Source organism: Parambassis ranga, chromosome 2 (assembly GCF_900634625.1).
Source record: "Parambassis ranga chromosome 2, fParRan2.1, whole genome shotgun sequence".
Lineage (NCBI taxonomy): Eukaryota > Metazoa > Chordata > Actinopteri > Ambassidae > Parambassis > Parambassis ranga.
In genome coordinates, this window is record NC_041023.1 from 7,303,862 (window position 1) to 7,317,118 (window position 13,257).

General features: G+C 41.3%; 1 protein-coding gene across 1 annotated transcript in view; it reads left to right on the plus strand.

Annotated features, from left to right (window-relative positions):
- csmd3b (CUB and Sushi multiple domains 3b) overlaps positions 1-13,257 on the plus strand; it is a 253,514-nt gene that overhangs the window by 55,124 nt on the left and 185,133 nt on the right. The window contains exon 2 of the mRNA XM_028431853.1: positions 2,631-2,853. Coding sequence (XP_028287654.1) covers positions 2,631-2,853 — 223 coding nt within the window. The remainder of the gene's footprint in view (positions 1-2,630; positions 2,854-13,257) is intronic.

Below are 13,257 nucleotides of genomic sequence, written 5' to 3' on the forward strand. Positions count from 1 at the left end.
TCTGCTTTCCATCTCTGTCCTTCTGTCCCTATTGCACTCTTTATTCACAGTGCCCTGTATCCTAGCCTTTCAGGTTAATGAAGTTACTTTATTTAGACTTTAGACACCCTCAAATTTGATGCGTATAGTGGTTTACTGGTCATTTTTCAAGTCAATTGTTGGGTTAATCTTAAAATATTGACACTATACATGTGCAACAGGTGGTTTCATTTAATCATTTATTTAAGTTATTCAGATGATTGTGAGATTTTTGAGATTTCTGCAGCTAAGAATCATTATAAACAGTGAGTTTGTGTAAATAATCTCTTATATACATCCTGTTTCTTTGTGCTTGTCACAGTAGATGGTCATGCAGCTTAGCCCAGGCTGCTGTCTGCCATAAAAAACATAAAGGTTTAGTTAGATACCATCTAACGTGGTATGAAAAAGGTGAATTTGTCTGTCTTGCTTCAAAGTTTCTATAGATATTGCAGTAATGTCTTCCAGCCCTTTCTGTGATCTGGACTAAAATGGCAGCTCAGCATTGACGCCTTGCTCTGTTTCCTTTATGTCTGCAGAAATGAGCAGGCGGGACAGCCAGCTGCGAGTTAGATTTGTAGGTGTGTGTATCTGAATATATGGCTCTGCTTGTCCCTCCTGGTTCCTCAACATCTCATCTCTGATTGGTTGTGAAGGGACAGAGATACCAGCCCTTAATTGCAGGCCAGACTGCCATTGGTCATTATATCCGTCAGTGTGATGGTCTTGGAATTGTCTGGGTAAATGGGGGTAGGACAAACACACACACACACATGCAGGTTTTTTGTTTTTGGTTGGAGTTCTGTCTTGGATAATTGGATCGAAAGGCATCCAGCGAGATCAGCCTGCCGTCCCTGTGGCCCCAGCTGCCATGGTAAATAACGATGCTCATAAACATGAAAGGCAGGGGCATGATCATCCTGATTTGAGCTTTGCACTCAGAGGAGATCAATTAAGGCCGAGAAGTTCAAGGACTTTCAAGCAATTTTCAATTAAACACTTTGATTAAAAGTTCAAAGTTTTTTATTGTTATTCATGTTCCTTTTCTAGAGACAGATATAACATAGGGTAGTGGACATACTTGCTGATTACACAGCTATTCCACACTAGAGAAGAACGATTTGTAACATAATTCCTCTGCAGGATCCAGCACTTACAGCTGCAACTTTCCTTCCTGCTGTAGTGTCCTTGAGCAGAATGATGGTAAATCCCCAGCAGCTCTGAGGGTTTCTCCTCTGTAAGCTTACACTGCAGTCTGCCTCCCCCTCTGGAGCAGAAGAAGTGAAGAGGTTTTCCATCAGGGATCAATAGAGCATTGCAAAAAAAAAGAAAGAAAAAGACTTTGGACTGACTTCACTCGTGGACACTCCACGGTTTTCATCCAGCACCTGTGGTGTGTTTGATATAAAAAGGATCATTAAGATCAAAGGCAGAAGATAATGATCCTGATGTGAACAGTGAAGTCCAAGGAGATCAATTACATTTACATTTTAGGCATTTAGCAGGCGTTGTAACCCAGAGAGAATAAGAACAGCAGCAGAATTAGCTTCACTTCTAATTTATCAGTGCAAGCATCCTCTAAAGAGAAGCACGGGGGATAACACACACACACGTGCTGCCTCATTCACATTTACATTCCAAAATATGCCTTACTATTTCACACGGTGATTGATGAAAGTCAAACGTCGCATGAACATTCAAACTTAGCCTCCCCCCCCTTCCTCCAGCACTGTCACAGCCTCTTACAACTAGCAGCATGGGAGGTGGTGAAATGTTTGTTTCTCTTGGGCACAAAAAGTCTTCACACTTCTTCTTGTACCTCATTTAAATAGTTTTACTTTGCCTCCTCTCCTCCTACGTGCTCTCTTGGTCTCCTCCTCTGATAAACCAGCCACCACATACACAGATGTGTAATGAAGAGCCTACAGTTGCTCATTAAGTTCTGCTCATTTTCAATCTCCTTTCAAGAAAAAGAGAAAGAAAAGAAAACCATTAACCATCTTTGGTGCTGCACCTGTGTCTTCAGTGTTGTTTTCATTTGACACAAAACAAAATGTTTACACTTGACTGCCGAGTCGTTTTCGGCGGCGTTATCAAAGCTGATTGACACAGACCTCTTCTGACATGTCAGTAATTGATTAGTGAAAACAAAGGAATAGCCAGCCTTTGATCTTGTCGAGGCGCACAGGGTGAATCCCAGAGAATGCTCTGGTCGCTTATTGATTTCACCTTTCAAGTCGGCTAGAAGGGTAGCTCAGTGACAGCGGAGTCTCCAGTCAGTCAGGGGACGAGGGTTCAAGCACCCCATGCTGGATGTGAATACCAGCTCCTGGTGTGCTGCTCCAAAACAGAGCCTGGCCCTTGCCCTCGCTTTGAGGGAGGCCAGAGAAAAGATTATGTTCCGAAGCAGCGCCGCAACCTCCAGATGTGTGGAGCCACTTTAGCAGATGTCCTGACCAGTGCTTATTTCTATAGCTATTTCTGTACCTATACTGCATATATATATATATATATATATATATATATATATATATATATATATATATATATATATATTTCTCCCATGCACTGAAATTAAGCACCCCTCCCCTCTCTTTCTCTCTCTCTCTTAGGTTTTATCTACACCTGTGGAGGCACACTGAAAGGCCGGAACGGCAGTATAGAATCGCCCGGCTTTCCCTACGGCTACCCCAACGGGGCCAACTGCACCTGGGTCATCGTCGGAGAAGAAGGAAGCAGAATCCAGCTCATCTTCTTGTCATTTGCCATAGAAGAAGAATATGACTTCTTGTCCTTGTACGACGGACACCCCCACCCTGCAAACTTCAGGACCAGGTAGGGCCAGGCCAGATTTTTTTGTGTTTGAATTATTACTGTTTTTAGCCTATGTCATAGTATCCCAAATAACCCACCTGTGACTCAGCCTGTCAGGCCAGAAAGCTCAGCCAGCCTACCTGGCAGAAGAGAAGAGCGTTCACATAATGCTCACATACCAATACATTAACTCGTGCACCTTTGCACATGGAACATGTATATGTATTTCTTTGGCTGCATCCCTATGTGTTTTTCGAGGCGGGGACTTCCCTGTTGGACTTTATACAGTCACCTAGTGTCAAAAAGTGGTATGAACACCTGTTTATTATTGAAAAGGAGCTAATTTTATAACTATGTACAAATACTGCGATAATTTAATCACATTTTGTGGGTGACTGTGGTAAGATTTCCAAAATAAAACGCACCTTGGCTGACACAGCTTAGTGTTAAATAACAACATAACAGCTTGTTATTTCAACAAATATGGACAAGATGATAACGGCACTGGCTGGATTCTCTCAAGTGTTGCCACTGCAGCGGAACAAATGACCTTGTATAGCAACAGGGTGCTGTCCTGCTGAAGCACACAAATTGCCGAGGCTCAATCACTGCCACTGCGGTTTCCCTTTAGTTATTGAATTATTTTATTGAGCTCTCGTCGCACGAAACACACAATACCCAGAAAGAAAGAAAGTCATTTCAGACAGGCTATTAAACTCTCCTTGCCTTATGATTTTATCAGCCAATCAATACAGCCTAATAGCATCTGTCTGTGACTCTATTCACATTCGACATGTTCTTCTAACCCTGCCATTAAATTAATATTAAGTTATTCAATTATCTGTGAAATGTGAGTCTATTGGAATGTTGTTTGAGTTTCATGCTAAACACAGAGGCTGAAATTGAGAGTTTGACAGATATTGTAGAAAAAAAATCATTTCTTAGCTCTTGGTCAGAATAAAAAAATCAATATATTACAGCAATAATATCACAATTTCCCTCTGCTGATCAATAAAGTCTGTCTGTCTATGTTATTAAGTGAAGAGATGTTTTTGCTCATTTTTCTCAGTTACTCCCTCTAAACTAGCATTTTTTTACTTTTATATTCTTTATATTCTAATTTACCAGATATTCATAATATAGCAAAACAGACATAACAGTGTGAATTGGTAAAGTCTCAGCTTTCATATGACACCTTGTTTGTTTGTGTGACTTGAAGTATCACAGAGCTAGCAATAACCATGTGGCGAGTGTGTCGACCTTGATATGAGAATTTTATTTTGATGAGTGATAATTGATTTGCATGGTGTTGAAGTTATGTTTGATGTGTGTAAATGTGGCTTATATGTGCTTGTAGTAGAGTTCCCCCTGTTTAATTTGATATGCAACATGATTAAGTTTTTACATGTTTAGTACAGTGTTTTAAGGCTTTTGTTGTTGGGTGCATGCAAAAGCCGCCCAAAAAACGGGGCCTGTGGGGTTGAGATTCATGTGTGGTATTGAACGACTGCTTTACATTGGCTACACTTTCTTTTAAATAGAAATTTGATGCACAACAATCCTCAGTGTGTTACTTTTGAATGTGGAGGGGCTGTTTGAGATGTAAGTTTTCCACTTTCCGTCCTTGCTGTTCCCTCCTTAGGACAGTTTTTCTTCTAGAATTAATCAAAGTCTCGGTGTCAGTGGGGTTCTGGCTGCGGGGTCAGAAAGGGGCTTCTTTTAATTACACCAGGCATGTGAGAGAGGCATCTACCACTGATGCTGGGCAGGGAAATCTGGTTTGGTTCAGCTGAGGGAAGAGAATATTGGCTGCGGAGAGATGAAATGAGTCGTCTTGATACTCAGTCGCTTGCTGAAAAGCAATTCTCTCGTCAGGGGGAATGAACCATGTTTGGCCGGTTCAACAGGCATAATTTCTAATCAGCCAGCTGCAATAATCAACCTTTCTTGGACAGTCCGGTGACTTTTAGTGCTCAAATTGCCATACATTCTTAATTAAACCAATAGAATGTAATAGGATGAAATTCAATAGAATATAGTGACTATTACATTTAGCCAGTGTTTATGTGCTTCATGAGGAATGGGCGAGCGAGAGAGAGAGATAGAGAGAGACAGTGAAATGCCCTCTATGCTCTTATTGGTTGATTAGGATTTCCTGCTTATCTGAGATAACAGGAAATGATGTGCTGGGTAAGTGTGTATTCATATGCGTAGGTTTGTGTGTGTGTGTGTGTGTGTGTGTGTGTGCATGGCTGTGAGGAAGATTTACGATCTGCATAGCTAGAATCACCCAGCTAGTTAAGCCAAATTACCTCAGCTGTCCCTTTCTTTCTTTCTTTCTTTCTTTCTTTCTTTCTTTCTTTCTTTCTTTCTTTCTGTCTCTCTCTCTCTCTCTCTCTCTCCCTTCACACACACACACACACACACAGACATGGACAGGGGGCAAAATAGTGATTAAAAGGTCAGATCCATTAACAAGAAAATTGTAATTATAGGGAGGGTGATTAACATGGACCACAAACACACACAAGATACACACTAGTCCAATGTGTGTGTGTGTGTGTGTGTGTGTGTGTGTGTGTGTGTCCTAAATATAACAGAGGTATTGTGTTTTCTTCTTAGAAATCAGACTCCTAAAATGTAAACGATCACTACCCAGAGCTACCTCCAGTGTTGGAAAGCAACACTAATTCTATGGTTTCTTTGCGTTGCTGCTGTCGTTCACATTACTGATTAAATTCCTTCAACATGCCTGTTTCTCTTTTGTTCCCTGTTGGACTGGGGGAAACTGGACGCTTCATTTCCATTCTATCTTGTCTTATTACAGTATATTCGAGTGTGAGCTTGGCTAGCTGGTTAGCATGCTAATATCAGAAGATATCTGGTATACCCTATATTTACGTTCTGAATGCTTAAATCTCATTTTAACAAAGAATTTTGATGATGTCACTTTCATCAAAATGCAGTTTTTCAGTGATAGGTTTGTGTGGTGTGTGAGTAAAGGCCCCCTCCTGTGATCACTGCATGATCCAGACTCACAGTCTCAGTGCCTGTTGATTATTTACTGACTGTAGCTGGAAGCTGGAATTATTGACTGTGACAAACAGAGTGTTCTGAACCTTGGGTGTGTCTTGTCTCACCTGTCCACCCTCTTCATGATGTCGCTGCTACAGACTGCTGCTACATGATGAATGGAGCTGGTCTTGTTTGTGCCAGTGGAGATTTGAAAGCAAGAAAAAAAACTGACATTCTGAAAGACTACTATATTAAATAGGATAATAAATTTTATGACATTTCGTGTTTCTTCTTTATCTTCCAAAGGCGTTTGAAAACACATTGTTTGGTTAATGCAATGCAGGTTTTATAGTATTGTTTATGTGAGTTTATTCCAAACACAGTGTACTTTATGCAAATTATTTAAGTTGGCTAATACATATGTTAGTGTACTAATAATGTCTTGTCCAGCTCTCCCAAGGAAGTTATTTTGTTTTTAATTAAACTGATACAATGGTTTAATTAAGGGGATTAGATTATGTAATGAAACATCCTCAACACACAATAAAATATATATATATATATATATATATATATATATATACACAATAGACACTACTGTGTGTGACAAGTGCTTGGAAGTGATTTATTTCTACTTCCATAATAAATATTTTAATAAATGCAAAACAGGTGTGGTTCATATTTCATTGGATTTCAGTGTGTTAAGTGCAGTTTCATATTTCTGTTTTCTGAGGACAAAATTATTGTTGATTTAGTTTTTGTGAGGCTGACAGACAAGCTGGCTATAAAATTTGCATAAAGTTCAATATTTTCCAGCTTTCCTTTTGTTGCTTCCCTTTTGCTTCTGTCCTGTCATTGTGTGCAGCTGTGGCCGATGCCTTCCTGCACATGTCGTAACATGCCATTTGAATTGACTGACTTCCTGTCAGTCAATTATGATTTGTTGGAGTAGAAGACTTGTTGTCCCACCCGTTATTAGCGTCCAAAATGAATTTCTAAAAGGAAATGTTTTTTTTTGTGAATTGCCAGAAAAAAGTGGGTCAGAAAATCCTGAAAATAAATCATAACAGCATCATGGAGAGGGACAAATCAATCCACAGGAAATAAAGGAACTTCTCTGGAGAATAACTGAGCGCCATTGAAAGACTTTGAATGCAGCACTTAGTGTCTTTTTGTGAAAAGCACCAGTGGTCCCACCCAGACGTGAAAAAGTTAAAAATGTAAAACCACAGGGACGCTTAAATGAGAAGGTATCTACAGCAGCGCACCATTCGTTATTAGAAACAACACCAAGACGGTGTTAGCAGCTTTATTGGACTAGTGTGCCTCACTTCAAACATCCAGGGTACAAAATGGCTCGATGTATGCGAGGGTTAGTAAAGACAGAGGCTTCTTGTTAAACTAATGGAGAGGTGGAAACGGTGCTTTCGCTCTAGTGTGACGGAAATTGATCCAGGAGTGTGTTACCATGGAAATTTGCAGGGACTAAATAATTTATCTGCTGATCACTTTCAAATTGTTATTGACAAATTATGTTTATATATGTCAACAACATAGCTTTTTTCCAATATATAGGACAGCTGTGACCATGAAGTGCTAATTTCTTATGTTCCCTGAATGCAGCATGCTTGTTAACATGATTAACTGCAGGTGTGGCTGACTGTGTCTTCTGACAGGAGGTTGAATGGCGCTGGTCAGATTATTTACTCCAGTAAGTAACATTATTAAAAACAGACTCCATTAAAAGCCAGCAAGCTGTTTCTTTGTTAGTTAGCTTAGCTGTTTGATGCTGTTGGATAAGTTTAGGATAGCTCTTTGATTGTTCAGAAATCCAAATTTCATATTAAAATTTTCCAAATTTCCAAACAATATATATTCTGTGTCGGAGCTGGGAAGGAGAGGAAGTTTGCCCTGGAAGCTCATTATTTGTCAGCAGAGCAGCTCTATGATGCGAGAGTAAGCTGCTCAGTGTCCTGGGGCTCATGGAGACGCTGTTGAAACAGAGGCATCTGTCTTGAAGGTACTGTAGGTGGTCAGTGAGTGAGTGAATGAGGTTGCAGGAAGGAAAGTAGAGCTGGTTATGGCTAAGGACTCATCTTTCAAGACAGTGATGCCGTTTTTTACGACAGTATATACAGTTACTATGCACAGGAGAGTCTGTGATGTCACCAGTAGGTTTCTGAAGAGCTGTTTTGAGCCTCTGTTAGAGGCTCTGACTGTCGCCATGGCAGCTTGATTTACGTCTTAATATAATTAAAATGGGGATTGACTGGCTTTTGACACCAGCTCCTAGAGGCTGTGGGATGAACTGCCCTGTGTAACAAATGTTTTTTGGCTTCATGTCTCAGCCACTGAGGTTGCTGCTTGGTTTGAACCCACTGCAGACGAGTTCTGTTAGTTTTTATGGCGGTGTTGATTGGCTTTGACTCCCATCTTTTTATAGAAGTGTTGATTTGGTGTGGAGAAGCTGTTGCTAGGCTGAATGGTGTCTTATTGTGTATTATGTTGCTGTCCTGATTATTCCATCATTTTTATAACCTCAAATGCAACATAACATGGCAACATGGTAAATCAGGCTATTAAATAAGGCTTTTATGTTGTGTCTCTCAGGACTCGCTCCCACACATTTGGCATGACATCCCTTTTATGATCCATGTCATGCTGTCAAGCTCCCTAAACGAATCAGCCAGTCTAATGTATGTAGCCATCGAAGGGGCAGTCTGAAGACACAGACAGAAACAAGTAGAAGCATCATTTTCTTTGCAGGATCAGAGCTTATTGTTTTTTTATAAACTTACTTTGTGGCTGCTGTGAAGAAGACAAACAAAGCTCGGTCCATTGTTTTTCGCTTTGGCAATGGCTCTAGATGAGGTGCATGAAACTCATGGAAAAGATTAGAAAGTTGCAGAAAACAACAGTGTGTGAAGAGTAGAGAGGTGACCAGAAGAAGATGAAGAATAGGATCTAAAGGGATGAAGAACTGAAATATATTTTTACAATCAGAATCGCGTACAAAAGCTGTATGTAAACAACCGTCGAACTACGACAGCTTTGCCCCGAGTTTATTTTCGACAGGGCTACAAAGGAATAAACTACTTTTTGAACTGAAAAAAAACAAAACAAAAGAACGAGCGACAGGACGAAAAAAAAAAACGCACGACGCATGCGCACACACAGTCCTACACACGGCCTGGACAGACTCTGTATATTACGAGGCACCACCTAGCGGTTTGGAGAACAACAAACAAGCTGGATTATACTGGATTGAGCGCAGACATGCCGTAACCAGATTTGAAAATAGGTCTGAACCAAGCGGCAACCTTCAGGGCTCAAACTTGAAGCCCCTGAACTTGTTGCCGCTTGAGCGACAGACGGTTGCCGTATCACAGCGCGAGTTTCCTGCTTCCATGATCGCCCGCCCCCCTAAACTCCGCTCGGGCCCCCCCTCTTTGTCCATATTTACAGTTTTGGCGGACGTGACGCTGCCACCATGGCGGCGGTCAGAGCGTCCCAGAGCCTCTCACCGAGCCTCAAAACACAGAAGCAGAAGCTTTGTCCATAGTTTTTACTGTGAATGCTCTGAACGTATCCAGCTTAACGGCTATCTGGATTCAATCCTAAACTAGCTGGATTGATTTTCTCCAGTGTGAACGCTGCCTATGTGTGTGACCTTAGCCAGATTTACACTGTTCATATTGAGAATAAATCAATATCCCTCTCTAGACGGATTAATTAAAGAAGTCTGAATACGGTCCAAGTAACCTGAAGTTATTTTGGTTTGTTTAGGTTACACCTGTTTTCCATCTGACAGCTATCATACAAAAAAACGTTACAAAACTAATAACAGAAACAACTTTAGTCTGTGAGACAAATGGTGGGATCAGTTATTCTGGGTTGCCTTACACTGGCTAGTTTATTCCCTGTTTCCTGCCCTGACCCAGTTTGTATCTGCAATCCTTTACAGCACCAATTTTACACCTGGCTGTCACACCCACAACCCCCCTACACACACTGGAGACGTGCACAAAACAGAGAGACGTGTACTAAACTGACACAGGCTGCATTAATACACAGCAGCATTCAGAAAGACCAAACACACACACACACACACACAGCCACAGCAGGAAAACGTGAAACGTGAGACTGTGTGAAGCAGCAGCGTGTGATTGAGGTGAAAATAAACAAATATGGTCTTTGAAGTTGGGACAATATTCCTGAGCAGAATTGCACTTTTTAGGGCAAAGGAAGTGAGATTTCTGTGTGTGTGTGTGTGTGTGTGTGTCTGTGTGTGTGAGTGAGCACGTCGTTTGTGTGAGTGTGAACTGAGGTGTGTTTACCCCTGAGGTAGTGGTATTTCATCTCTTCCTGCATCAGTTCTGCCCTGCAGGGGGTAAGAGGTGTGTGTGTGTGTGTGTGTGTGTGTGTGTGTGTGTTAGAGGATCCAGCTTTTTCTCAGGTTAAAAAGACAGGAAGGAAGAGGAGAGAAACGGAAGACTTTTTCTTGGTGGGGCTTTTTTAAAGACTTTTCTCTCTGAACACTGCTGTGTGCGAGGCTCCGGCCAGGGTTAGCCGCAAACTTACACCTCTCCAATCTATAAAATATGCTTGGATTTGTCAAGAATGAAACAATAAGAGCCCTGCATGGCCTCCTGCAGAAGAAAGCCAGAGTATGCAGCAAGGTAAATATACTGAGTGTGCATACATTAGGAAGCTCTTATACAGAAATTCAGGTAAATAAATACACAGATCTGTGTAAATCATCCCTGATAGCAGCAGTCAGCATTAGTAAGGAGTCCACTTACACAAGCAGAATAAACCCCTGTACAGTGTCTTTACTGCACAAACTTTCATCACTGTAAACAGCATTTTAGCACAGTGGGTGTCCATCAGGTGTCCAATTTGGTGCAAACAAACCCTGCAGGACAACCTGAGCGAAAACGTTGTGCGGTCTTCCTTCGATCTGTGCATAATTGCCAAGTCTTGCACGGGGTGCAGGAAGCGGCTGCCGGTGTGAGTAAGGGAGGAAAGCTTTCATCAGAAGAAGCCGCCAAAGCTATTTTCTGCCTTTCAAGAAAATCAGCAGCGTTTAATGTGAATTTGAGCAGGAAAAAGCTCACATGGCATTAAATGTTTTCTCCATGTATGGATGTTATTAAAGCACCACACAGGTTTTATTTATATTTTTGTTGATGCTAAAGTTGCTAATGGCGTTCTTAAGCTAGTTTCCATCCGTATTTACCAGGAAAATAACGCCAGTGTTGAAATTTTTAAGGCAACTGATGCAACCTTTGTTTGCACAGCTAGCACCATGATGTGGTTGTGAATATAATACAGGACCTATCACCATGGCAGCCACAGGACATGATGGAGAACTGTCACCCCTAGGTTTCCTGGAAAAGGTCAGTGTGCTGGCCAACACCGGCACTGTCTTGGAACAGGGTTAATATCAGCATCCAACTCCACTGACACTCCAGACCTTGTTGGCCTATTAGCTTGCCCGAATGACCATGTTTTTCACTAACTATTGACCTATTGAGTCATTTATGTGTGAGGATGTGTTGTAAAGTTCACAGTAGCAGAAGCAGAGAGGTATATATAGATATGAAATATAACCTCCTGATAGATCAAGCTCGTCTGACAATACTCTTTTCTTTGAATTACATGATTTCCAAAGTTTCTCTCTGCTTTCAGTATCTCTGCATTGTTGCTGGTACCATTTCTCTTTCTTGCAATCTGTCTTGCTTTAAACTCTTCCACTAAATGAATAGAATTCACTCTTTCATCTCTCTGTGTCTTAATTTCTGTTTCTTAGCTGCTCTCTTTTCACAATATTAATTCAGCCCCCCGCTGCCCACCCCATCTGTTTCTCTCTTTCTCAATTCTTCCTATAAATGTCATTAATTCTGTACTGATAACCAGCTCTGTTCTTTCAGCACAGTCTGGCGCAGATTATAATTATAATCATTACAGTAACGTTAACAGTGCAGCACAATATTCAGGAGTCAAATCCCCTGATGATAGAGCTCTCTTGAGTCTTCGGAGCTCCTGTTCTTTGTATCATATTGTGGCCACTGTAGAGATTATGTCTGCATGTGTTTAATACACCTGGGGCTGGTGTTAATTGATTTTTTTTCTTCTTCTTCTTCTTCTCTCCCGTCCTTTGAGTGAGCTCTTCTGTCTTGAAGAAAGAAAATATGTGTTGTTTCATCAGGTGTCATGAGCAGTAGCTTAGATCTTATAATGATCCCATTTAAATACTAATAACTATCTGTATAGGAATATCTTTTGATTGCTGTATAATCTAGCCACTGCAACTGTAGCTGCAGCATCTATATATGTATGTGCCAAAATGTTATAGAGGGTGTTGAGCCACATGAAGCAGAACAAATGGAACCTTAAACACTGCATGCTGCTTGGGAACGTAGCCTACTTCAGCTAAGTGCTTGGCATTTGTAACAATCATAGTGAGTGTAGTGGACATGTTCTTGCTAACTCTGTATTTTCCATAGTTTAATGTCAATTAGCTGTTTGTTGGCAGTTTGACCACTCACTTGGAAGGACAAAGATGAGAACTTGCAGTTCTCCACTCATAAATATTCATCGGTGACTTTAAATAAAATGGGCAAGGTACAGACGCTTGTGTGCAGTTGGCACCTTTGCTTGTCATTGCAAGTGTGGCAATAAGCAAGCAGCTGTGTGTGTGTGTGTGTTAAGAACTAATGGATCATGATCTTTTCATAAATTATGTGCTGCTTTGCTTGGGATTAAAGCAGCAACACTTCATCCTGCTTTATCAGGGGTTAGCAAACATTTGGCGCACTGTGACATCAGTGTGTAAGCAGGAGATATAGAGCTTGTGTTGTTAGTAGGACCATTTCTCTGTCTTCTTTAGGCCACATCATTCCATCTATGTCTACATTACAGTGACTCACTTCTTTTCATTTGTTGTTCTTTGGTCTTTTCAATTTCAAGCTGGACTACTCCAAATAATGGATTTTGATTCCGTGCACTAAACCTGTTGAATTGTGCAGGGTCCCCTAAAAGCCACTTAGCCTTGGTCATGGCTGAATCTTAACCCTGTTTGTTTTGGCCAGCATGATGATGAGAACCAGGGCAGTGTAACAAGTCAGCCAATATACCTTGGATGCCTCCTCTGTCTGGTAATATTGACTGTCCTGTGTACCTGTGTGTGTGTGTGTATGTGAAATTCCAGTAATCCCAGTGGCTGAGCTGGTAATCCCCTCAAGGTGCCCATTAGCCCCTTGACACACACACACTATCTCACACAGTACCTCCAGGGCAGTCACCCAGGTGTCGGGCAGACTGTTCCTCAGGGACGGATCACTATGATCAGCCACAGAGCTGGCCCACTGCCCCTGGAGGGAGGAATAGAGACACCGGCTGGCAATA